Source organism: Henckelia pumila, chromosome 2 (genome assembly GCF_033568475.1).
Source record: "Henckelia pumila isolate YLH828 chromosome 2, ASM3356847v2, whole genome shotgun sequence".
Lineage (NCBI taxonomy): Eukaryota > Viridiplantae > Streptophyta > Magnoliopsida > Lamiales > Gesneriaceae > Henckelia > Henckelia pumila.
The window spans coordinates 37,623,773-37,650,482 of NC_133121.1; the positions used below are offsets into that span (position 1 = coordinate 37,623,773).

The 26,710-nt window shown below is 38.0% G+C and overlaps 3 protein-coding genes across 6 annotated transcripts; 1 reads left to right on the top strand and 2 right to left on the bottom strand.

Annotated features, from left to right (window-relative positions):
* Positions 1-78: 78 nt before the first annotated feature.
* On the bottom strand, positions 79-23,549 carry LOC140878576 (actin-related protein 5). 4 transcript variants are annotated; one of them, XM_073282186.1, is made up of 12 exons: positions 23,354-23,549; positions 23,144-23,214; positions 22,217-22,341; positions 21,170-21,214; positions 20,687-20,789; positions 20,449-20,558; positions 3,425-3,534; positions 3,245-3,335; positions 2,724-3,155; positions 2,434-2,561; positions 1,876-2,230; positions 79-887 (listed from the first exon to the last, which is right to left on the bottom strand). In XM_073282186.1, the coding sequence occupies exons 1-12, from the start codon at positions 23,452-23,454 to the stop codon at positions 387-389; spliced, it is 2,172 nt and encodes a 723-aa protein (XP_073138287.1). In that variant the 5' UTR covers positions 23,455-23,549; the 3' UTR covers positions 79-386. The 4 variants fall into 4 exon arrangements, with proteins under 4 accessions (XP_073138287.1, XP_073138288.1, XP_073138290.1 ...); XM_073282187.1 differs by lacking the exon at positions 23,354-23,549 and adding an exon at positions 22,761-22,946; XM_073282189.1 differs by lacking the exon at positions 23,354-23,549 and adding an exon at positions 22,761-22,946 and having other exon boundaries at positions 22,278-22,341; positions 23,144-23,213.
* Positions 8,074-9,848, bottom strand: LOC140878577 (uncharacterized). Its single transcript, XM_073282190.1, has 3 exons — positions 9,038-9,848; positions 8,828-8,946; positions 8,074-8,739 (listed from the first exon to the last, which is right to left on the bottom strand). The coding sequence occupies exons 1-3, from the start codon at positions 9,183-9,185 to the stop codon at positions 8,572-8,574; spliced, it is 435 nt and encodes a 144-aa protein (XP_073138291.1). The 5' UTR covers positions 9,186-9,848; the 3' UTR covers positions 8,074-8,571.
* A 1,204-nt stretch (positions 23,550-24,753) lies between the features above and the next one.
* Positions 24,754-25,104, top strand: LOC140877506 (uncharacterized). The gene has a single exon (XM_073281045.1). The coding sequence runs from the start codon at positions 24,754-24,756 to the stop codon at positions 25,102-25,104; it is 351 nt and encodes a 116-aa protein (XP_073137146.1).
* The last annotated feature ends 1,606 nt before the right edge of the window (positions 25,105-26,710 follow it).

Consider the following 26,710-nt stretch of genomic DNA (forward strand, 5'->3'; position numbering starts at 1 on the left):
CAAGACCAAAACTCAAATTTTAATACTACAAAATAAGAAAACTTAGAAGACTATTTTGGCTATTATCCCTTTCTTCTTTAATATCTTTTTATCCCTTGACCACTAAAATTTAATATCTAATGATACAACAAATCTAGCCTAAGCTTAAAACTCGCTCAAATCTAGCCGAAGTCGGATGAGATCTTACCATTGGCAATAGATTTTGTCATTGCAGCTTAAATAAAATATTGTAGTTTCTTCTATACTACAAAGATAGAAAGGGAAATAAATCAAAATATTGATTAGCACACACATTATCAACACGTGCTCTAATGCTTTTACCCTTCATTGTGTAACACTCAGTGATGTCAACTAGAGAACTTGCCGAGTGCATCAGGAACAAATGGTCAAAGTGTATACCTCAATTTATAACTCCGGAGCCAATCTTCGCCCTTTTCATAATAATCCATCCTACTAAAAGTTTGCCCAGAAAATTGCATCGCAGCGGCATAGGCAGCCGCTCCGTGCCAAGCGTCATAGATTGGATCCAGTGCTTTGACAATCTTTATCGGTGTCCCACAAGGTCGAATCATTCGAATTCCAGCTTCTAAACGCTCACTCAAACCCGGAAAGAGAGAGCTCCCACCAGTTAAGAGGATTGAGTTGGTTATTCTTTCTTCCACGCCTTGACCCTTAAAAGGTAATCTCCTTATCGACGCCCCGGCCATTTCGGCCAACCCTGCTTGATCTATGCCTATCAAATTTGGGTGGAACAGAATTTCTGGGCAACGGAATCTTTCTACTCCAAGTATAATCTGGAAATCTTCCTTGGTCAGCGGGCGAAATTGAGGTGCCTCTGCAGAAGTGGATCCTGGTTCAGATTTGAATATAAAGGTTGGATCTATTTCCTGTACAAGATAGTGATAAAGGTCTAAGCTTCAGTAGAGGAGAATCGAAGTAATGGTAAGAAACACACAAATACCAGCTGGATATACCAGGTAAAAGAACTCTCGAGGTTTGAATTCAAGACAACTTCAACACTAGGTTTAAACAGTTCCTCAAAGAACAATAATGCACTTGATCAAAGGAAGAAATTAACCCCATCGATTCTATTTGTAATTACCCAGAAACTCTCTCTTAGACTTCCAGTGCAACATATACATTTATTTATTCACACGCCTAAAGACACCAATGTATGGGGCAAATTTTCAGTTAAAATGAAAGAACCGACCTAACATATTTAATTCAAAAATTCTGTTCAATTAATTGGGAAGTTATTTTGAAAAAATCGGTTATAATTTAACCAAAATAACCCATTTTTTAAATTTAAAATGTATTTTTTTAATGCCATAAGCCATCTTTTGCTTTGTTCAGCAGTCGGTCTATAAATCACAAAAATAAAAAAGAAAATAATAATAAATAAGAGATTGACATGAGAAAAGAATCAAACACTTCGATACTAGCAAAAGTAACTAACAAGAACTATAGCAATATGTGGGATTAATAGAGATGATTCTTATAATCCTACAACGTTTATGACTCAAGTCCTGCTTCGAGAATTGCCGATAAACTGATTTTTGAAATATTTTTATTTTTCCTATAATTTTGGTTGGTTTAGCTACTCACCGAAATAACCGATTTTAATTCACTTCAGTTGCTTTGGCATTGATGAAAATTTCAACCAGTTTGGTTTGCTCAAAATAGAAAATCGGTTTATCAATTTTGCACACTTGGTTCTTAGGCTACCAAATTAACTGAACACACACCCCTAACCCCATGAAGTATTAACACATTTAGACAAAAACTGGGAGTGGGGTGACCAAGTGAGTGAGTGCTAATTCAGCCAAAACTTGGGAAGGGTGACGACAAATATAAATACATGAAGCAATAGCTCACCCGGAGTCTAGAGGAGATGCGGGCTAACTCAATTTCCTCTGGATCAGGCTTGCTATTACTATCTTCATCATCATCCTCATTATCCCTACTCATCAACTTATAGAGCTGCCAATCCTCATCCTTCAAACCAAAAGTATCCTCTCCCTTGCCCCGGTCAAATGCTGCGGTAGTCAACAGGCGCATTCTCTCTCTCTGGGAAGAATTCAATCTTTCCCCACGACCAACACCACCTGATCCATTATGATTTCCATTTGTATGTCCACCATTTGTCTTTAGTCTCTTTCGCTGCTCAAGTTTCTCAGAAAGATCCCTATATTTTGCTTGCAGCTCCTCCAAATAATGCGCTGGATTCTCTCTATTAAAAAATGAAAAACTAGAAACTGAGAAAAGAGATGCAAGAGCAGTGAAAATACACACCAACATAATACAGAACCATTGGATCAAACAGAAAATAAAACCATTGAATCACATATTTCATTCCAACACCAAATGACCAAATAATTTCTCCTATCTATAAATTCAGTAATGCATAATGAAATTGCAAGGCGAACAACTTACAGGCGTCTTTCCTCCTCTAACTTCTTTTGTCTTTCTTTTTCCAATTCCTCCTCAACTTGCTTCTGTTTTTTCTGCTGCCTTGCCTCAGACGTGGATTTTATGAATAACTGCTTCTTCTTTTGCTTAAGCTGCCAATAATGATTGGGTTTTCAAATCAGACTCCGATGTTCATGAAACAATGAACTGTTTTCATAAGTTACAAGCCCAATAAAAACATGCAATCAAATATCATAAGAATGAAGAAATTTACTACGAAAGGAGGACTATGTAACACCCATAAAATGAAGAACCTGTTCTGGTGTCAGCATCTCATCTGGTACATTAACAAGATTGTACTTTTCAGCAGTTGAAATATCCATCTTATCGATATTTTCAACAGGTTCGCCCTTTGCCTTGCGTAAAGATAGCACTGTCTTAGCAAGAGCAGATTCTATATCCTGTTTAGAAATATAAACAGTTTTTGCAAGGATTGACGGAATGTCATTTTCTTTGGCGTGCCTGAGCTTCTGTAAAAGTGTTTCCAGGTCTCTCATTTCATTTTCTAAATCATTTATCCTGTTAAACTTCTTAGCCTCAGCCATTTCTCTTAATCTTTGACCTTGCTTTTCTTTAAGAGCTGCCTTTCTAGCAATCTCTTCTTCTGAAGGTGCCTCCTCGGTTGGTGACGGAGTCCAAGGAAGCTGCCAACACTTGGACTTTTCTTCGGCTTTCTTGTCCCCTTTCTGTAGCAGCAATTAAATGGTAAGTTTGCATAGGGAGTTTGATAGGGAGAGCGAGAGAGGACAGATGTCCTTATTAAGAGAATTGTTACCTGAAACAATCGAACTTCAGATGCATAGTCAGGCGCAATATAACAGTGCTCCATTTTTAGGTCTTCAACTTTCTCCCACGTAAGCTTAGTCCTGGTTTAGAGTTTCCATATGTTTTCTATTTTATTACCATTTATTTGACGGGCATCAAATGTGAAATATATCTAGGCATTCAAGCTTACATATGGTGAGGATATTTAAGTGAAAGAAGCTGCTTTAGATAATCGGTAATGTAATATCCACCAACATTAGTCCGGCAGCATGCTTCATACACAGGTTCTCCATTCACAAACTGAAATGACAAATATGAGCCAAAAATGTTGCCAGCGGTAACACAAAGGATAACATAGATGGTAAGTAACTGCACGAACGGAAATTTTTCAACAGTAGGACTAATTTGTGTCTTATACAAATTGACAAGTAATTTGGTACCAAACTCATAGGACAACCGGGGAAAACTTAGCAGACAGTTAAATAATAAGCAAAATTTGCTATGTAGCAATAGTACTTTTTTTAGTTTTTCTCTTTGATATTCTCAAGAATATCTGGAGTCTAACATATGCAGGTTGCAACTGGAAAGAAAATTATGAGTAAGTCCGGGAAAGATAAAACTCCCCTCTTCTTTTATTTTAGATTGATGACAGATTGCTGATTCCGCAAATAGTAACAGTAATATCAGGTTAGAAAAATCACAAATTTTCTGACACTTGATGTACTAAATGTGCTTAATCAATGGCCCATCACCATCCAATTACATAACAGGTTGGACTTCCTAAAAATAGATAGTTAGTAGACTTCAGATGTACACTCACACCCCAAGCCCTTGAAAGCCAAACTGCAAAACGAGCCTCCACGAGTAAGCACATCACATCCTTTACAACCTGTTGAATAGAATATTGTCGATTGTATAGAAGATTCTGTAGTTTAAATAGGACCAGATTTTAGGGATTTGATTAGTCCTTTAATTACGTACAGATTTGTTTCCTTTTTAAGTTCTCCTTGCAGACTCTATTTAAGAGTTTTGTACTCGGTTATAATACTTAAGGCAGTATTAACCTTTTCTACTTGGCATCAGAGAGAAAAACGATCCTGAGGGAAAAAGAAAGGCCCAATTCTTGAAAGCCTATCCTTCTCTGTTTCGTTTTTTGGCCTCCGCCCCTCAACCCATCGCAGTGCAGTCTTCGTCGCCCAGCCTGCGTGTCTCATCCCTTCCACTTTGGCACCTCGGTCCTTAGCCCTAGCCTTTGCTCGCCATGTCGGAAACTGAATCTAGGTCTTCATCTTCTTCTGTGCACCAAACAAAAGCTGCTGAAACTCGAGTCCCGTTATCTGACCAGCACTCGGTCCAAATTACAACTATTCGACTGAATGGGCAGAACTTTCTGCGCTGGTCCCAATCTGTAAGGATGAATATCTGAGGTAGAGGGAAAATCGGCTACCTGACTGGAGAAAAAAAGGAACCAAAGCTCGATGAGTCTTTATACGCCACTTGGGATGCAGAAAACTTGATGGTCATGACATGGCTGGTCAATTCAATGGCTGAAGACATCAGCGTCAATTATATGTGTTATCATACAGCTAAAGAACTTTGGGACAATGTAAACCAGATGTATTCTGATTTGGGAAAGCAGTCTCAAGTCTATGAACTGACGCTGAAGCTTGGACAGATTCGTCAAGGTGAAGATAATGTCACAAAATATTTTAATTCCTTAAAAAATTTGTGGCAAGATCTTGATTTACTCAGCAGCTATGAGTGGAAATCACCCAAGGATGGCAAACACTACAAGATAATGGTAGAAGACAATCGGATTTTCACATTCCTTATTGGGCTAAATGCTGAATTTGATGAAGTGCGAGGCAGGATCATTAGACGTCAACCGCTGCCATCAACTGGTGAGGTTTTTTCTGAAGTTCGACGAGAGGAAAGTCGCAGACTTGTGATGCTTGGAAAGAAAGTATCAACTGGAACTGTAAATATGGAGACTTCTGCCCTTGTTACATGTGAGGTAAATGCAGGCCAGAAAAGAGATGAAAAGCCTTCTATTTACTGTGATGTTTGTGAAAAACCTTAACACACACTTGAAACTTGCTGGAAAATTTATGGTAAACTATAGTTGTTAAGGACGCAAGGCGCACTAAGGCGCAAAGTGTCCTGGAGCCTGAGGCGCAAGGCGAGGCACGCGCCTTATCAAAGCAAGGCGCAATATTAATTTTTTAGAAAAATATATTTATTTAATGCTATTATATGACAAAAACTTTTATTGAAATATTTAGTCTAAGCAAAAATATATCATATCACAAAAAATATTTATCTATTCCTGCTATTTCATAGTAAAGTACATATATTTTGATAATGCAGTAAGAAAATCTTTCATCATTCATCTATTTATGCGTTACTTTTACTTTTTTAATCTAGAATACAGATATATTATTTTTAGCATGTTGTGTGTAGTTAAGAAATCTGCTATTACTAACAGATTTTTTCTCTACTTTTATTTTTTTTTTACCGTAACAAGTGTAGGGATTTTCTCTACTAACTTGTAGATTCTAGTTTAAGGCAGATTGACAATTTAGATCCTAGTTTATAGTTGTTATCAATCTATCTATAAATGTAATTTTTGAATATTTTGGGAAATAAAACCTTAATTAAATGTTCTTTAAATTAAATTAAAAATTAAAAAAGGGAAAATATATGACTTTCCTTAGGCCCATTTATTTTATTCTAGGGTTTGATAGACTTTCCTTTCTTATCTTAAAATTTAAAACACAAAAAAAAAATTATAAAAAACAGAAAAAAAAAAACTGAGACGCGCTTTCAGTGGGCTTCAAAGGCGAGCCCAGGCGCGCGACTGGGCTCGCCTTAGTGAATCTCTGCGCCTGGGAACAGGCGCTCGCCTTTGACAACTATGTGGTAGACCAGGAAATTGGAAAAGTAAGCAAAATGGCAGATTCAATTGAAACCCAACAGCTCATGAAGCAATGGTTCATCAACAGAAAACAAGTGGATTATCTTCTCAAACTATTGAAATCCAATTTATCATTTGGTAGTCCTAATGCTTCTTTGGCTCAAACAAGTAACCACTTTAAAGCCTATACTTGACGTTCCAAATCTCTTGGTGCTCCTTGGATAATTGATTCAGGAGCATCTGATCACATGACAAATTGTCCCCATTTATTTCAAACATATTCACCTTCTTCTGGTTCTAAAAAGGTTAGGATAGCTGATGGTTCTTATTCTCCAATAGCAAGTAAAGGTTTAGTTCAACTGTCCAATGCTATCAGTCTTAAATCCGTTCTTCATGTTCCTAAGCTCACTTGTAACCTTTTGTCAATCAGTAAATTGTCCAAGGACTCTAACTGCCTTGTTATTTTTTTTTAATCTCACTATGAATTTCAGGAACAGAGCTCGGGAAAGATGATTGGCAGTGCTAAGTTGATAGATGGCCTCTATTACTTTGACAATGACGTTTCAAACAATAAAACAGCTCAAGGGTTGATTAGTACTAGTTCTAACTCCGCTAGAGGACAAATTATGTTATGGCGTCTTAGACTAGGACACCCGAGTTTTCCTTATCTGAATAAACTATTTCCTACGTTGTTTAAAGGATTAAATTGTTCATCTTTCTATTGTGAGAGTTGTTTTTATCAAAAAATCATCGTACTACTTATCTCCCTAGACCATATCAAGCATCAAAATCATTTTATCTAATCCATTGTGATGTTTGGGGTCCTTCTAAGGTGACAACAATTTCTGGAAAAAGATGGTTTGTGACTTTTATTGATGATCACACCTGTTTGTGTTGGGTATACTTGATGAATGACAAACCAGGGGTTGAAAAATTGTTCAAAGATTTTTATATGATAATTGAAAATCAATTTCAAACAAAAATTGGGATCCTTCATAGTGACAATGGCACCGAATACTTACAAGGAATTTTAGGGAGCTTTTTAAAAGAAAAGGGAATTCTTCACCAATCCACATGTGTTGACACTCCTCAACAAAATAGAATTGCTGAGACAAAGAATAAACATTTGCTAGAAGTTTCTCCTGCCATTATGTTTTACGAATGTTCCCAAGTATTCGTGGGGAGATGCAGTTTTAACATCTTCCTATTTGATTAATAGAATGCCTACTCGTGTCCTTAACCATGTGACACCTCTGAATTGTCTAAAATCATTTTTTCCAAACACTCGTATTTATTCTAACCTTCCTTTGAAAGTATTTGGTTGCACTATTTTTGCTCATCTACCTAGCAGATTTAGGTCTAAATTGGTTCCTCCCGTAGAGAAGTGTATTTTTGTTGGTTATGCTCCGCATAAGAAAGGTTTCAGATGCTTCAACCCCATAACAAGAAAATATTTTGTCAGTATGGACGTTACTTTTGTTGAATCTCAGCCTTATTTTCAAAAAAAAATTCTTCAGGGGGAGAAAGATGGTGAACAAAATTTTTGGCAGAATTCTCCCACAGATTCTCTTCCCATACCTATTGTTTCACATGAAAGTAACTTGAATGTTGAGATTTTTGGCCAAGAAAATGATATTCTAGAAACAAGAAAACTTGTTCCTAGTCCTCATCAGCAGCAATCAAATCCTGAGCTTCTAGTTTATAGCAGAAAAAAGACTTTTCAAAGAAATAAAGTGCCTACTGTTGCAACCGAGCATGGCCAATCAGAGGACCCGAGTAATGACTCAATGAACATTCAAGTATGTTAAACTCTACTTTGCCCGCAATTACCCCCCAATAATTCAGATCTTGATGTTCCCATAGCTATTAGAAAAGAAACTCGAACTTGCACCCAACACCCGATTGCCAAATACCTGTCATCATAATTGTCAAGGGCGCAAGGCGCACCGAGGTGCGTGCCTTACCGAAGCAAGGCGCATATTTTTAAAAATAGATATTTATCTAAGAATAAATATCTTAAAACATCAAATAATTAAGTCAGAATCTTAAAACATCAAATAATTAAGTCAGAATGTCACACAAAACAAAATAATCAATTAACAAGTTCAGAATTCTTCAAAGTTCAATCATCCCAATCAAGTTCATCTTCTTCCATCGAATCATCATCATCCCCAGTTCTTTCAGACTTGTATTCTTCTTGGTCTTCATCACTTTCTTGATCAACATCAATTTCTTCTTTCTCTTCATCAGAAAAATGGGAAACCGGTTTTTTTCTGGTTGTTTTGGATGTAGATGCCCTTCCCTCGTTGTTTGAAGAAGATAAAGCACGAGATCTAAACCCATAAGTCTGTTCACCAGCCTCAAAGGCACGAGCTACATCACCCCATGTCAAATTATCATCCCCAAACACTAGATTATTTTCTTCATTGTCCTCCAATCCTCCATTCATTGATCTCATCGATATCATCTAATGAAATAGGCTCAATTTTGTCGCGCAAATCATATCGACGTTTCAATGCCCTGTTATATTTAATGAAGACCAAATCATTCAAATGCTTCTGCGCCAACCTATTTCTTCTTTTCGAATGAAGCTGCGAAAAGCCAAAAATTTTAAAATAAATTCATTCATCATGAATCTGTCGGTTGTCCACTATTCAAGGTTAAAATTTAAATACTTACATGATGAAACATACTCAAGTTCCGCTCACAACCAAAAGCACTGCATGTAAGGTTCACAATTCTCACAACAAAATCTTGCAATTGTGGGGTCGTAGAACCATAGGCCAGCCACCATTCAGCTGTCAAAAGAGATATCCAAATTTTCAAAATTCAAATATTTCAAGTTTTCGAAAATATGCTATGATTTTGATTGTAAAAAAGAAGACTTACACGGTGATAATTTATTTCTCTGTCTAATGGTCATAGTAACGCCAAAAAGCCCATCAGCATTTTTATATGTTGAGAGTTGATCCGTGACTTTATCTTGAAACTCAGTATCTTCACACATCTTCTCAATACAAGAGTACAATCCCTTCATAACTTCAGCATCCTTTTCTATCTCAGGATTTGCATAAAAGAATTTCGGATTCAAAAAGTAATCAGCCGCATGCAAAGGCCTATGAAGCTTATCCGTCCACTTTATATCAATGATTTCAAAAATCTTTTTGTACTTCTATTCATTGTTGTTAAAAGCCAAAGCAATAGCCTCCTTAGCTCGATCCATAGCCTCGTATATATACCCTATTGCAGGTTTTTTTTCACCATCAACTAGTCGAAGCACTTTAACAATTGGGCCAACAAATTTAACGGCATAAACAACATGATTCCAAAATGAAGGCATCAATATAACCTCGGTTGCACGTTTACCTTCGGTCTCCTAAGCAAATCGACTCGTGTTCCACTTTTCTGAAGTGAACATATTTCTAAAATTCACCTTCTATTGTTTAAACCTCTTCAATGTCCAAAAAAGTCGTGGCAAATCGAGTTTTCTCAGCCCTAACCATTTCTCTTTGACAGGTGAATTCTCTCATCATGTTCAAGACTTGTGGCCTATTGTATATATAGCCATTCACCATCATTCCGCTCTCATAAACCTTCTTCAGTACTGAAATTTTGAACAAATTTTCAAGCATTAAATCCAAACAATGGGCAGCACATGAAGTCTAGAATATGTGTGGAAACCTTGACATCAAATGCTTTCCTGCATATTAAAAATTTTTGGTGTTACTTAATTAACAAATTTAATACTCATTAGAAAATAATCACTTGAATTCACATTCATACCTACTGAAACTTAAACATTTGCAGAGACATTATCCATAACCAACTTGAAAAAACATTCTTTAAACCAATTTGCTCCACATACTTTTTAAGTACTTCAAACAACTTGAGACCTGTATGAGAAAAACCCGAGCCATCCATAGATTCCAGAAATACTGCCCTTCTTGGATCGTTCACGAAAAAATTAATCAAACTTCTATTTTTTCCATCAATCCATCCATCAATGAACATCCATATTTTCTATAATCAGTCTCTTACTCTTTCAAAAAAAGTTTCGTACTTTGTATTTCTTTATTCAAATAAGTTATCCTAACTTTCATAGTAAGTTGGGGGTTTCCAATCAATAGTACAATAAATTGCAGTTTTACAAAATTTCTTAAAGCTCTGATACTTTAGAGCGTTGAATGGAATACCTACATCGTCCATCTATTTGGCAAAACACTGCACCACAGACTCTTCCACTATTTTTTGAACTTCATCATATTTTTTTGATTCTTTTGCTCCTTTTTGCTTTCTTTGATTCACAACTTTTATTATTGACAAAGAAATAATCAAGTGGACCAACTGTCTTTGTCTTTTGACTTGAGAAAACAGGAGGGATGGCGGCGGACTCTCTGATGAACTTGTCATTGGTTGTTTCCCTTTTCGATGGGTAGGAATCGGAAACACATCATCTTCCAAAATTTTCAATTGCTCAGCAAAATCATCAAATTCAGGATTCACGTCCATTTGATGATTTTGTTGGTCCACTTGATTATTTCTTTGTCAATAATATGGATCAAGTTGTAAATCAAAGAAAGCAAAAAGGAGCAAAAGATTCAAAAAAATATGATGAAGTTCAAAAAAGAGTGAGAGAGTATGTGGTGCATTGTTTTGCGAAATGGATGTACGATGCAGGTATTCCATTATTCCATTCAACGCTGTAAAGTATCAGAGCTTTAAGTAATTTTGTAAAGCTGCAACTTATTGTACTATTGATTGAAAAACCCCAACTTACCATAAAGTTAGGGTAACTTATTTAAATAAAGAAATACGAAGTACGAAACTTTTTTTGAAATGAGTACGAGGCTGATTATAGAAAATATGGATGTTCATTGATGGCTGATGGATGGACCGATGAAAAAAATAGAAGTTTGATTAATTTTTTGGTGAACGGTCCAAGAGGAACGGTATTTTTGGAATCTGTGGATGGCTCGTGCTTTTCTCATACAGGTCTCAAGTTGTTATATGGAGCAAATATGGAGCAAATTGGTCCAAAGAATGTTGTTCAAGTGGTTATGGATAATGCCTCTGCGAATGTTTCAACAGGTATGAGTGATTACTTTCTAATGAGTATTAAATTTGTTATTAAGTAACAACAAAAAATTTTAATATGCAGGAAAACATTTGATGTCAAGGTTTCCACAAATATTATAGACTCCATGTGATGCCCATTGTTTGGATTTAATGCTTGAAGATTTGTTCAAAATTCAAGTACTGAAGAACGTTTATGAGAGGGGAATGATGATGAATGGCTATATATACGATAGGCCACAAGTCTTGAACATGATGGGAGAATTCACCGGTCAAAGAGAAATTGTTAGGGCAGGGAAAACTAGATTTGCCACTGCTTTTTTGACATTGAAGAGGTTTCAAAAACAGAAAGTGAATTGAAGAAAGATGTTCATTTCAGAAAAGTGGAACACGAGTCGATTTGCTAAGGAGGCCGAAGGTAAACGTGCAACCGAGGTTATATTGATGCCTTCATTTTGGAATCATGTTGTTTATGCCGTTAAAGTTGGTGGCCCAATTGTTAAAGTGCTTCGATTAGTTGATGGTGAAAAAAAACCTGCAACGGGGTATATACATGAGGCTATGGATCGAGCTAAGGAGGCTATTGTTTTGGCTTTCAACAACAATGAAGAGTACAAAAACATTTTTGAAATCATTGATAAAAGGTGGACGGATAAGCTTCATAGGCCTTTGCATGCGGCTGATTACTTTTTGAATCCGGAATTCTTTTATGCAAATCCTGAGATAGAAAAGATGCTGAAGTTATGAAGGGGTTGTACGCTTGTATTGAGAAGATGTGTGAAGATACTGAGCTTCAAGATAAAGTCACGGATAAACTTTCAACATTTAAAAATGCTGATGGGCTTTTTGGCGTTACTATGGCGCCATTAGACAGAGAAATAAATTATCACCGTGTAAGTCTTCTTTTTTACAATCAAAATCATAGCATATTTTCGAAAACTTGAAATATTTGAATTTTGAAAATTCGGATATCTCTTTTGACAGCTGAATGGTGGCTGGCCTATGGTTCTACGACCCCACAATTGCAAGATTTTGTTGTGAGAATTATGAACCTTACATGTAGTGCTTCTGCTTGTGAGCGGAACTTGAATATGTTTTAGCAAGTATTTAAATTTTAACATTGAATAGTGGACAACCGACAGATTCATGATGAATGAATTTATTTTAAAATTTTGGCTTTTCGTAGATTCATTCGAAAAGTAGAAATAGGTTGGCGCAGAAGCGTTTGAATGATCTGGTCCTCATTAAATATAACAGGGCATTGAAACGTCGATATGATTTGCGTGACAAAATTGAGTCTATTTCATTAGATGATATCGATGAGAGCAATGAATGGTTGATGGGAGGATTGGAGGACAATGAAGAAAATAATCTAGTGTTTGGGGATGATAATTTGACATGGGGTGATGTAGCTCATGCCTCTGAAGCTGATGAACAGAATTACGAGTTTAGATCTCGTGCTTCGTCTTCTTCAAACAACGAAGGAAGGGCATCTACATCCAAAACAACCAGAAAAAGACCGATTTCCCATCTTTTGGATGAAGAGGAAGAAGAAATTGATGTTGATCAAGAAAGTGATGAAGACCAAGAAGAATACAAGTCTGAAAGAACTGGGGATGATGATAATTCGATGGAAAAAGATGAACTTGATTGGGGTGATTAAACTTTGAAGAATTCTGAACTTGTTAATTGATTATTTTGTTTTATGTGACATTCTGACTTAATTATTTGATATTTTAAGATATTTATTCTTAGATAAATATCTATTTTTAAAAAAAATAAAAATATGTGCCTTGCTTCGGTAAGGCGCGCGCCTCGCCTTGCTCCTCAGGCTCCTTGCACCTCAGTGCGCCTTGCTCCTTTGACAACTATTGCCGGGCAGAGGACTTAAGTTCAAGAAACAAGATCAGTTGAATGTGGAAGTATATACTTATGCTGATTGGGCAGGTAGCACATTGATAGACGGTCTACTACTGGGTATTGCACATTTGTTGGTGGAAACTTAGCACTTGGCGGAGTAAGAAACAAAACGTAGTGGCAAGGAGCAGCGCAGAAGCTGAATTTAGAGCTCCAACCAATGGAATATGTGAAGTTATTTGGTTAAAAAGACTCCTTGAAGAATTAAAAGTGATTGTTTCTCCTCCTATCAAGGTCTATTATGATAACAAGGCTGCCATTTCAATTGCACACAATCCAGTTCTTCACCATAGAACAAAGCATGTTGAAGTTGACAAACACTTTATCAAGGAAAAGCTTGAAAGTGGTATGATTTGTATTCCCTAAATCTCTACCAAGGAACAAGTTGCTGACATCTTGACTAAAGGGTTACACAAAGGGCAGTTTGAAGTGTCAAGGAGCAAGCTAGCTATGGATGATATCTACAAGCCAGCTTGAGGGGGAGTGTTGAATAGAATATTGTCGATTGTATAGAAGATTCTGTAGTTTAAATAGAACCAGATTTTAGGGATTTGATTTCCTTTAATTATGTACAGATCTGTTTCCTTTTTAGGTTCTCCTTGTAGACTCTATTTAAGAGTTTTGAACTCAGTTATAATACTTAAGGCAGTATTAACCTTTTCTACTCAACCTCATAAAATGATTAACACAAGCTACTAGAGAATTAAATGAATTTGTTACAGAAGTGGACCCAAGTGGAAGCCCAACTAGCTCAAAGTTAAAAGTATACACCAGAAGGGTGTGGAGGGGAAAAAAATAGATTAAAAGGGAAATATTCGGTGAGGTTTTCTTTTCTATATTTAGGGACATATTTCCTATTAGGTTTTTTGTAAATGATTTATTATGTTGTTGGATATGGATAAAAGAATGTTCATCTCCTAGCAAATTACTTCATGGAAGTTTGTTACTGTTTTTCTATGAGATCGTAACAAATTGGTCCGACTTGCCGCATTCGAAGGGAATGGGAAAAAAACGACATGACAACCACTAGAAACGAGACAAAGATGGAATCAATGGAGAAGACTGGGATGAGCATCGAGGAAAAGGGAAAAAAAACACATGATCGACTAAACACCAGGGAAGGAAGCTGGAAATCATTCATCAATCTATGACATCCTTGCTGGAAATGAAATTTTTAGTGGAACGTCTCATCCGGGGGATGGTGCTTACAGGAAACATTGCTCAAAAGTCTCGAAACATAGGGGAAGAGGATTCAGCCACTCATGCGGACTAGCGAATATAACAAAATAGTGGGTGAGGATGAAGAGATGAATCAAGCTTTAAGAAGAGTGGAACTCCCTAGTTTTGAAGGGGTTGACCCAATTGGTTGGTTGTCAAAGGCAAAACATTGCTCAAGAGTCTCGAAACATAGGGGAAGATGATTCTGCCACTCATGCGGGTGGCGAATATAACAAAATAGTGGGTGAGGATGAAGAGATGAATTAAGCTTCAAGGAGAGTGGAACTCCCTAGTTTTGAAGGGGTTGACCGAATTGGTTGGTCGTCAAAGGCAAAACAATACTTTGAGATTCAGGGTACCCCAGTGAACAGCAAAGTCCCAATAGCTGTCATTTGTATGGAAGAAGAAGCCATGCATTAGTGTCAATGGGTGAAGAAGAGGATCACAGACATCACTTGGGGAAGATTTACGAAGGAGATATGGAGGGAGAAGAGCATTGAATCCCTTTGAACTATTGGCTTCTCTCAGCCAGGGACAACAATCTGTGGAAGAGTATGTTGAGCGGTTTGAATTGTTAAATGGTAGTTGAGTGGGCCACCTAGGCGACAGCACTGCCTTAGCCCAAGGAGGTTATGTAGGAAGTCGAAGGTGAGATGGGCCAGAAGACACAGCGAGGCGGGCAGGTTTAGACGATCAAAAAGTCCAACAAATTTTAAAAACCTACTTTACTAATACATTATGCACTCTCTTCAAAACGTAATGGCTAACGACTAATCAGTCAATAAATCACCCACACGAGCAAATAACCCCAACTCCTGCCTCAAACCGCTGCCGCCACCCAGCCCACTAGGTGAGAACTATTAATACATTAGTATGTTACGTTTTTTGAATTAATATGATGATAAATCTTTATTGATCATCTTGTTAGTTGCATTCATATATCTATTTGCACGTGTATAAATTGTATTACAACGTATGAAGATCATTTATGCATAAAATCATTTAATTTATGCATATATTGAATGATTAGTAGGCTGACACCGACCGTCCCGCCACTGCCATTTACAACACAGATGGCACAGGTCGAAGGACTCTCAGAAGATCAGATGATGTGATATTTTCTGAGCAAATTGAAAGAGGGCATAAGGAGAAAGGTGAGGACTCATGGGCCAACCACTATTGTTAGGGCCATAGAGCTGGCCCGTTCAATCGAGAAAGAGCTTATGGCGAACGAAATATGCCCAAGGGGAAATAAAAATTTAGTTGGTCGCACACATGGCCCACTAATTACAGCCAAACTGTAACAATTAGGGAGAAATGGGCCGCCCAAATCAGCAGTCCAATATTGGGCTGAATAGACAGATCCGAAATCGCACATAAGGGAGGGGGAGCAACAGCCTTGGCTTACACTTGCCGGGCTTGGGCAGCATCTGCACCGGCAGGGGTGGCAGCACCGGCAGTGTCGGAAGAGGCGGTAGTATTGTTGGGTGCAGAGGCGGGTTCAACCCAACGAAAATCGTACCTATTCACGTCAAGAGTTCTTCACGGGAAGGAAAAAGGTTTGTGCTTCTGGTGTGGGCAAAATTTTAGCCCACAACATCAATGTCCTGCTAAATCTTTACGGGGTTACCATTCTAGAAAAGGATGAGAATGCTTTTAGCGGAGACATTCCAGAAAAGAAGGAAGTATAGGGAGCATTAGAAGAGAAAGCGGCAGTGGATAATGTGGAATATGCAGAACTTGACCTTCCGTTGTAATCTGTAGAGGATTCAATCACCCTCAAACGACGAAAACGTGTGGCACACTCGCGCATACCTCTCTGCTTGTCATGATTCATCTCAGTGCTAGTCACAATATTATATCTGAGAAAATTGTCGAGCAATTAGATTTAGAAGTGCTGGAAACCAAAGAATTTGGGGTCAGAATGGGAGAAGGTTTCCGATTAATGTCCAGGGGGATTTGTAGGGAGTTAGAGATGGACTTAGGGGGCTGTGCAGTGAAGATTGAAGCTAATTTGATTGGATTGGGTGGCGTGGATCTATTATTGGGAGTACCGTGCTCCAAACTTTCGGGGAAGTTGGGGAAGATGAGCATTTGTGAAGTTGGGCAACCAGGTGGAATTACATGGTGACCCATCTCTGACAAGGACAATCGCATCCCTTCGATCAATCTCTAAATCCTTGGATACCGTAGGATGTTAAGGGGAATGTTTGTCAACAGGTATATCGAATGAGAATGATGGGTTTGTGCACGTGTTGAGATATCCTACATCGGTTGGATAGAGTTTTTGGGAGATTAATACACATACAAGGACAATCCTCTCCCCTTGAACTAAGGTTTGGGGTTGAGTTAGTAAGTCCATTCTCTTTAACATGGTATTCAGAGCCTGGACCCGCTATAATGTGTTGGACTGCCCATAATTGGGTCATCTTTTAATGTCGTCACGCTCCAGGGTTGAGTTAGGTCTTAGTCCAATTTCTTAACATAGTATCAGAGCCCAGATCCTCCGATATGTGTTGGACCGCCCATAATTGGGTTGTCTTTAGTTATGTCATCCGTTAATATCTCCACACTTCACATGTTCATCCCTTGGCGTGTGAGGGGTGTGTTGAGATGTCTCACTCGGTTGGATAGAGTTCCTGGGAGTTTAATATATAGACAAGGACAATCTTCCCTCCTTGAGCTAGCTTTTGGGGTTAAGTCAAGTCCATTCTCTTAACATGGTATCAGAGCCCGGACCCGTTGTTATGTGTCGGACAGCTTATAGTTGGGTCACCCGTTCATGTCTCCACGCTCCGAAGTTGAGTTGGGTCCAAGTTCAATTTCTTAACAACACGACAAAGGGTTAGAAAAATCATGAAGGAATTTGAAGAGGTTTTTAATGAGCCGATGGGTTGCCACTGATAAGAAAGCATGTTATCGTTATTCAAGAAGGGAGCGGGCCTGTACGAGTGCGTCCATATGGCATATAGGTATGCCTGGAGTAAAAAAGACAAGATTGAGCGATTGTAAGGGAGATGTTGATGGTGGGGTCATACAGCGTAGCTCTAGTCCCTATTCGAGCTTTGAAATCTTGGTTAAGAAGAAAGATGTAGCGTTGGAGATTCTGTGTTGATTATAGGCCATTGATTGAGATCACAATACCCGATAAATATCCCATACTAGTCATCGATGAGCTATTAGACAAGTTGAATAGGGCTCGTGTGTTTCCAAGATAAACTTGTGCTTGGGATATCATCAGATCAGAGTGCGTCATGAGGATCCCGAAGACAACATTCCGTACTCACAATGGGCATTATAAGTTCCTGATCATGCCATTTGGACTCATGAATGCCCCACAGCCACTTTTCAGGCCACCATGAACTATAATCTTAGACCATACCTAAGAAAATTTGTGTTGGTGTTCTTCGATAACATATTAGTATATAGTAAGAATTGGGATACACAAATGAATCATTTAAGAACAATGTTGCAAGTTTTAGCTGACAACAAATTAGTGGCTAGCAAGAAAAAGCGTAGTTGTGGAACGCCAAAAGTGGTGTATTTGGGGCATATTACATCTAAAGAAGGTGTCGCCCTAGATTCCATAAAAGTGGAAAGAGTAAAGAATTGGTTGTTTCAAAATCTATGAAGGGAGTGTGTGGATTTTTGGGATTGTCAGGATATTATCGGAGGTTTGTAAAGGATTATGGAAAAATTGCTCGGCCATTAACTGATCTACTCAAGAAAGACGGATTTCAGTGGAGAGCAAAGGCTCAAAGTGCTTTGGAACAATTAAAGCAGATTTTAATGACAGCTCCAGTTTTGGGAACCCCCGACTTCTATCAAGAATTTGTAGTCGAGTGTGACGTTTAGGACGGGGAATCAGGGCTGTTTTGATGCAGTTAAGACAACCTCTGGGTTGCCAAATAGGTCCTTGGCGAAATCTACTTATGAGAAAGAACTCATGGCATTGGTGTTGGCCATACAACATTGGCGTTCACATTTGTTCGGGCGGAGATTCAAGGTGTTGACTGATCAGAAATCCTTACACTACCTATTACAACAGAGGATAACCACTCTTGGTCTACACGATTGGTTAGCCGAACTCTTGGGATATGATTTCGAGATCATTTATAAGGCAGGGAAAGCTAAACAAGCAGCAGATTCTTTGTCAAGACGAGAGGGGGAAGGAGAGTTGCAGGCAATTAAGAGACCACGATGGGCAGACTTGAGGGAGTCTAATGAAACGGTGGCTAAAGATCCATAGTTGAAGCCAATTATAGATAATTTATAGAATAAACCGGAAATACCTTGAGAATATTTCATGAAGAAGGGTTGTTTATTCTATCGAGGGAGATTGGTGGTTCTGGTCAGGTCCGTTTGGGTCAACGGATGTTGGAAGAATTTCACAAAACTCCCACCAGGGAATATGCTGGAGCAGTTTGTACTGTGTAGATTGTCTGCAAATGTATATTGGGTTGGTATGAAAAAAGGACGTGAATCACTATGTGACTGGCTGTCATATTTGTCAACGGCAGAAGTACCAAGCAACGTCTCTGGGTTGTTACAGCACCTACTTAAACCGGAAGTTGTGTGGGAGGATGTTTCCATGGACTTCATCACCAGACTTCCAAATTCCAAGGGATATGAGGTGATATGGTTGTGGCGGACAGGATGTCCAAATAATGTCCAAATATACTCATTTTATATTGATGAAGCATCCGTATTCTGTTAGGACTGTGGCAGAGATTTTGCGAAGGAAGTGGTTAGGCTGCATGGGGTGCCTAAATCGATTATCAGTGAACGTGATCCAACTTTCATCAGTCATTTCTGGTCAGAATATTTTATGCTACAAGGGATACTGTCAAAACGAGCTCATCCTATCATCCAAAAACAGATGGACAGACAGAGGTGTTAAACAGGTGATTAGAAACATATCTACGATGCTTTGTGTCAGAGCAACCTAAGTTTTGGGCAGGGTGGCTGCATTGGGCTCAAATTTTGGCATAATACAGCTTTTCACACGGCAGCAAGAATGCCCCCATTTGCAGTGGTGTATGGGAGGGCACCGCCAACACTTGATCAATATTTTCCTGGAGAGATGTTTGTGGAGGCGGTTTCTCAAGAGTTGGCTGAGAGGGACAAGGTGCTCCGGCAGCTAAAATACAATCCGCATAAGGCTCAAAAACGTATGGTGCGTTATGCTAATGTGCATCGCAAGGATGTGTCCTTTTCAGTTGGGGATTTGCTGTATGTCAAGTTGTGACCTCATAGGCAACGAACGGAGGCGAAAAGAAGCAACCAAAAATTGGCTTCAAGGTGCTATGGACCCTTCAAGATTGTAATAAGGGTTGGGGCAGTAGCTTACAAGTTACAACTACCAAAAGGATCAAGGGTGCATCCTGTTTTCATGTGTCACAGCTAAAGCGATCAAAAGGAAGGCCAGAGGCAGAAGGTCAGTTACCCGCAGAACTAGAAGTTGAACTTGAGTAATCATATGCTCCGGCAGCTTGTGGGTAAATGTGTGATCCAAAAGAAAGGGGAGTTGGTGGAGCAGGTTTTGTTAATATGGAGAGGCTGATCTGTGGATGAAGTGAAATGGGAGTCAGCAGATAAGAATCAGTTTCAGTTTCCTACCTTTAGCCTTAAGGACGAGGCAAATCTTCTAGATGGGAGTAATTATTTGGAAGTGGACCCAAGTGGAAGCCCAACTGGCTCAAAGTTAAAAGTATACACCAGAAGGGCCTGGAGGGGGAAAAATAGAAAAAAAATGGAAAATATTCTGTGAGGTTTTCTTTTCTATATTTAGGGACATATTTCCTAATTAGGTTCTGGTAATTTATTTTTAAACGACTTATTATCTTGTTGGGTATGGAGAAAAGAAGAACGTTCATTTCCTAGCAAATTACTTATTGGAAATTTGTTACTGTTTCTGTGAGATTGTAACATTATTCACTTAAAAAGCGTACACAGTTCACACCTCAATCCGTCCCTTCTCTAATATTAAGGATTTCTAACTGATGTTAAATGTCCTAAATGACAATTTTTTCCCTAAACATTTTCTTGAATCCCACTGAGTTAACACCACTAACTAAAATAGAATAGTGTACCGGAATAGCATGACTAGTATTGAATCCAGAGCAGATAGCAAGGCCATCGTTACTACAAAGTCCAAGTTGTTGGTTGTACTTGTAGCTAAATGCAGCATCAATGCCAAATGCTGTAATGCCATGAAAACAAGAGGTTATTCAGCTGTGGATTGAAAGTACAAATGTCAATTAACAATAACCAAAGTAGATGGACGAACAATGAATAAGATCGGGCATGTCAAATTGCAATCATTTTTACCTACTGATGGAACTCCATATGTCTCAAAAAGAAGTTCTGCCATTTTACTTCGAGACTGAAAAGGATTGCAAGCACATTCAGTCATCAAGACAGGATGATCGATCTGTTCGACAATCAAATGTGACAGGTTTAGGCAACACAGTACAAAAGGAAGCTCATGAGTCCTCATAAAATTTTCAAATTTAGTCACGAACTTGAAGATAAATTAAAACTCTCATGCCAATCTAGTTAAATTGTCGTCACAATCAAGCAGCTTCTGTAAAGTAGATTTTCTCAAGTTTTCACTACACAGATACAGAGAGGCTCACAGTACATAACTCCAGTCCTGGCCTCTAATATAAACACTTTCACCAGGTGGATAGCCCTGTGCCCCATGTGTCCATACATTAATAGACACACTCCCACTCCATATATTATCACTCCCCAAAAACTCTCCTCCGACCACAAAAATAGAAGCTAATAATATATGAAGTAAAGGTATACCTGTGATTGATCTGCGCCCAATCGATCGAAGCCAAAGTCAAGAATCTAGTCATGCATCAAAAGGTCAAAGGGTCATTAAACAAAATGGTGTGCCTGCTCTCAAAACTAAAGAATCCAGTTGCACACTGAAAACACAAAATGATTACATAACAAAATCCAAGGGCTGAATTTATTAGATATCAAGCCCTAAACCTTGGGTTTCCAATAACCAATCATATAACTGCATTATATTGTTATAATACCCATGAACACCTGATCAAATCATAAATCTCAGCTCTAGATATTAGAAGAGGAGGGGGGGGGGGGGGGGGGGGGGTGGGGGGGGAGGAATGAAATGGTGCAGTTGGCCTGTGATTTGTTGCCTACCATAGTATTCCACGCATAACTTTTCAGATCAACTCATAAAAGAATAAATCAATTACCATGGGTGGCTATTTAACAGATTAAAAAAGAGCCATGGGATTGACTATCACACAAATAAGCATCAACTCAATAGTTGATCTATTATAGGATGCAGAAAAACCATACATCAGTGCTAACTATGATCATAGGAATAAAGAAACTTGCCCAGACCATTGGTCAGGTGGCTTTCAGTATAAAGACCATTGGTTTGGTTGCTTTCATTATAAAACCTCACATAGTAGATCGTACAAATTTTTGTCACATAATAGCGAGAAGTAGCTCTTGATATTTTGTGCCATACAACGACCCTTCACTAACCATGCTCTATGATATTCTAGAAAACATTTATATTTATAGCTCACTAAGATATGGCAAAAGCAATGACATATTCATAATAAAACAGCAATAAAAAAAATGACTTTGATTATGAAGCAATGCAAGCTAGCTTCTTTCAGATTATGTATTTGTTTCACTATTTTTTTTTACTGCATCCATTCTCCATGTGGAAAGTTTGTGCTAAGTATGAGCACAAAATGACAGCAAACACAATTTATTCCAATATCAATATATAAAATGTTTCTAGCTCCCAAAGAAAATGGCTAATGAAGAAATTAATTAACCAGAAGTGCATGAAGTCAGCCTTACATATTCCATTATTTCAAATTGATAAACAACATTGCTGTCAAATGCTGAACGAGGTCCTGACCTAGTGCAATCGAAGTATTTCAACAATGCAGTATCATGATCGCCTACAATTGTAATTGTTTCACCTGCATAAAATCCAAATCAATAGGTTGCCAAACATGTCCAGCATACTTGCATGTTTATAAAGTGATGAAACTGAAAGCACAGGTATATGAGTACTTCCAATGCAAATAAAAGAGCTAGCATTCCCAACTTTTAATTTTCAGGCATGGAGAAGAAACAAGTAGAGAGGAAATGTAGCCCCTCAACATGCCATATTAACTGTAATCTCATTATCAAGATCTTCTGAAAAGACAAGATATATTAATCCTTCCCTGCCAATTCCATTTTATTCTAGCATCCACATTCTTCCTTGTTATTCGACAAAACTAGGTGTGTGATGTTCAATACACCATTTATATTTTTTTCCTAAAGTATGTCATTTATGTGATCGAAGGCCAAATTAACTGTTACTACACATTTTAAGCTCTAAGATAAATCATACCTAGTTGAAATTTCCAAGAATACGTAGTAAACCAACTGAAATTCAAGATATCCAATTTGAGTGCCAAAGCTAATATGAGATCTCCTTGAGAACTTGTCTTGCCATCATTTTGGCAATATTCAGTGATTCGGCTGAAAAATCAGAAATTTATCTGATCCAGAAGCCATTCATGGCATATCACAAGAACTGTACGAATAGAAAAACAATTCACAAAAGAAAAGCCAACGAAATAATAAACAAATTTTAAGCAAAGCCACTTTCCTTCAAAACTTCAAGTCCACCAACACTTCAGAAAATAATTCCCCCACAAAATTCCAGCTAAAAGCTCCTCTAAACTCAAAGGTTTAAAAAAATGCAGCTAAGAAACGGTCGTCAAGGATTACCAGTTATCTTATGACGGGGCCTCTGGATGATATTCCGAAAAATAACTCGGGGATCGCTCTCTCCTGCCCATCTGCCGCCACACACACACAAAGGAAAAAAATCCAACTTTACGCATAATACTTGAATTCCTGAACACTCAACTTAAAATTATAGATCCCCGCAAGCAAAAAAAAATACAAAATTGCAGAACTTAGGGTATTTTTGCTCACCCAATTCGAAAATAGGAGCCACCATTGTCGATAACGATAGGATGGCTGGAAGGAAAAGTACTGTAATCGAATTGTCTCTGTATCTTCGAGATGAATGGCATTGCACGCGCTCGCTATGTGTAGCAGCCGGGAGGCGAAGAAGACAGGCAAATTTTCAGCGGCGCCTAACCTAAGGCTTTTCCTCCGCACATTCATCATCTGAACCGGACCGGTTTTTGAGTGGACGGTTCAGGTTACGAGGTAGATTGCCTTCATGCCTTTGGATTAAAAATAAATTAGTAAATATATGCACATATGCGTGCATATAAATTAAATTTTTATCGTGTATAACAAACTTTTATATGAAATATAATAAGAATTGAGTAATTTTATATTTAATTTTATGTTTTTTTAATTAATTTTTGATTATTTATTTTATTAAACAGAATTATAAAAGTTGGTAAGGGTATTTTGGAGACAAAAAATGGTATGACATAACTTATCAAAATTAGTTATTATGGTCGCCTCAAACTTAACAATATAGAAGAGATGGTATAATAATAATAACTAGTGACAACGAATGGCATCTTCTTCTGGAAATCCTAGCTATTCTTAGCATGATATTGGGAAATATCATTGCTATTACTCAAACAAGCATGAAACGTATGCTTGCATATTCGTCCATAGGTCAAATCGGATATGTAATTATTGGAATAATTGTTGGAGACTCAAATGATGGATATGCAAGCATGATAAGTGGAACCATGCAGTACCAGACACGAGATAGATCTTCCAAAGAACAAGGCCTTTTTCGAATAAGCCAATTCATTTGGGACCCTGCAGATCCGCTCTTTTTCCTATTCAAAGATCAGCCCCCCGACTCTGTGTTTTCACATCGAGAATTATTTGCAGATGAAGAGATGTCAAAGGGGCTTCTTACTGAAATGCATGTACAAAAACGAATTAGCAGTTTTGAAGGATTGTGGTAGAACGCGTGTTAGTGTATTGGAGTTGGAAGGGCCTTCAAATTTACACAATAACTCATAGAAGATATTCTTTTTTTATTGTTGATATGAAGGATTTATTTGGCAAATCATATAAAAATATCAAATATGGTTATTATCACCTCGTCTTGCTTTATTAAATAGTAAGAGATAGTAAGAGATAATAAGATAAAATAATAATAATAATAATAATAATAATAATAATAATAATAACAACAACAAAAATTGGTCGTGGATTCAACGAGTGATGCGATGTATTTCAACGGTTAGTTACTCATTTTCCCTAAATAATACCGTTGCCGGCAGTTTTAATCCGGGACAAGTAATACGTAAGGGGACCCTCTATCGCCATACCTTGATATCTGTGTGCAAGGACTTTCGGAGATTCTATCATCATATGTTGCTCGAAGTAATCTAATGGGAGTTAAAATTGCATCTACTTTCCCCATGCTGTCGTATCTGTTATTCGCGGATGACAGCCTCATCTTTTTTCGGGCTTCAGTGGAAGATTGCACTAGTGTGAAAGAATGCCTTAAAGCTTATGAATTGGCTTTGGGGCAGTTGATAAATTTCGAAAAATCAGTCCTGTCTTTCTCTCTGAATACTTCACTTGCCTTGGTGGATTGGATAAAAACAACATTAATGATTCCAGTGGTCCAAGGTCATGACGTGTATCTTGGTTTGCCTACTTTTTCTCTTAGTAGCAAAAGGGTCCAATTCGGTTATCTATTGGAGAGGGTGGTTCGCAAGATCAAGGGCTGGGGCTGATATGAATCTTATGTATGAAAGACAACACGATTACAACGAATCACACCTCAATTCGATAACAAAAAAATTCAAAGATTTTTGTCCCGACTTTGAAACAAGTAACAGATTTGGATCTCCACCTCTAGTTGAACCCGTAACTAGCAACAGAGAATCACGATAGAAAATAATCAATAATTCAATTAGACCTTCAAAGGAACCTGTCTATAACAACCCAATCAAAATCGACTGACAAACGCCACAAAGTTATGAAACTTTGATAAGTTTGATTTTTGGTAAAACAAAAGCTTTGATAAAATTCTAGAGAGAATTTTTGTATTGAATAATCAATAATCTGAAATTATAATTCTATATCAAAAAATAATGAATGTTGTAGTATTTATATTACAACCCAAAATATTGAAAGATAATGCAAACTAAATCAAAAAGATATCAAAGATATCTCCTAAAGTTTCCTAGTAGGAATAAAAGACCTAAAATAAAAAAATAAAGCCAAAATATTAAAAATCCCAAACACACACACAAACACCTTCGGTGCATGTAAAATACGTCGGGGCGGGCGCGCTAGGGAAAGGCGCGGGCGCGCCGAAGTTGCACAGAACACGGCGCGTGCGCGCCGAGAGTTCGCAAAAACTTCGTCAATTTGGCATCCGGATGCGCTGGCGCGCTGTTGGCTCGCTAATCAAAGGCGTGGGCGCGCGGACTCTTGGCACGGGGGCGCCGTAGCTTCGAGCTTGGTCTTCAATTTTTTCACTTTCTTGACCTCCTTTGACCTCAATAAGATTATAACATACTCCAAATTGAATATCAAGAAATCCATTGCTCTCTTGTGACTTTAACATCAAAGATTGAAGTGCTTCCTTAAACTTCTGAGTTCGGCCTCTCGTAACTGGTCCTTGTGGTATCTCCAACGGATCCTTAGCCACTTGATCAGCATGCAAACCATCCATGATCGCATCATCCTCCCCTTCTTGAAAAGGATTTGTCCTCAAATCTTGATCATCACCTACATCAAACGGAGATAAATCAGAAACCTTAAAAGTAGCACTGACATTATACTCACCTAGCAAATCTAATTTGTAAGCATTGTCATTGATCCTTTCCATGACTTGAAAAGGGTCATCGCCTCTTGGTAACAACTTAAAATGTCGCTTCTCCGGAAAACGCTCCTTCCGCAAATGCAACCAAACCCAATCACCGGGTTTGAAATACAACCTTCTTTTTACCTTTGTTTGCTTGCTTTGTGTATTGCAAGTTCTTTTTCTCGATGTTCGCTTTCACCTTCTCATGCAAATTTTGCACAAATTCAGCCTTTTTCTTTCCATCCAAATTAACCCTTTCACTCATAGGCAAAGACATTAAATCCAACGGGGTTAAAGGATTAAAACCATACACAATTTCAAATGGTAGAATGCACACTACGATTATATGCAAACTCAACAAATGGCAAACATTCTTCCCAACTTTTCAAATTCTTCTTAATTATAGTACGCAACAAAGTTTCTAACGTCCTATTAATAACCTCAGTTTGACCATCCGTTTGAGGATGACATGTAGTCGAAAACAGTAATTTAGTACCAAGTTTGCACTACAATGTTTTCCAAAAGTA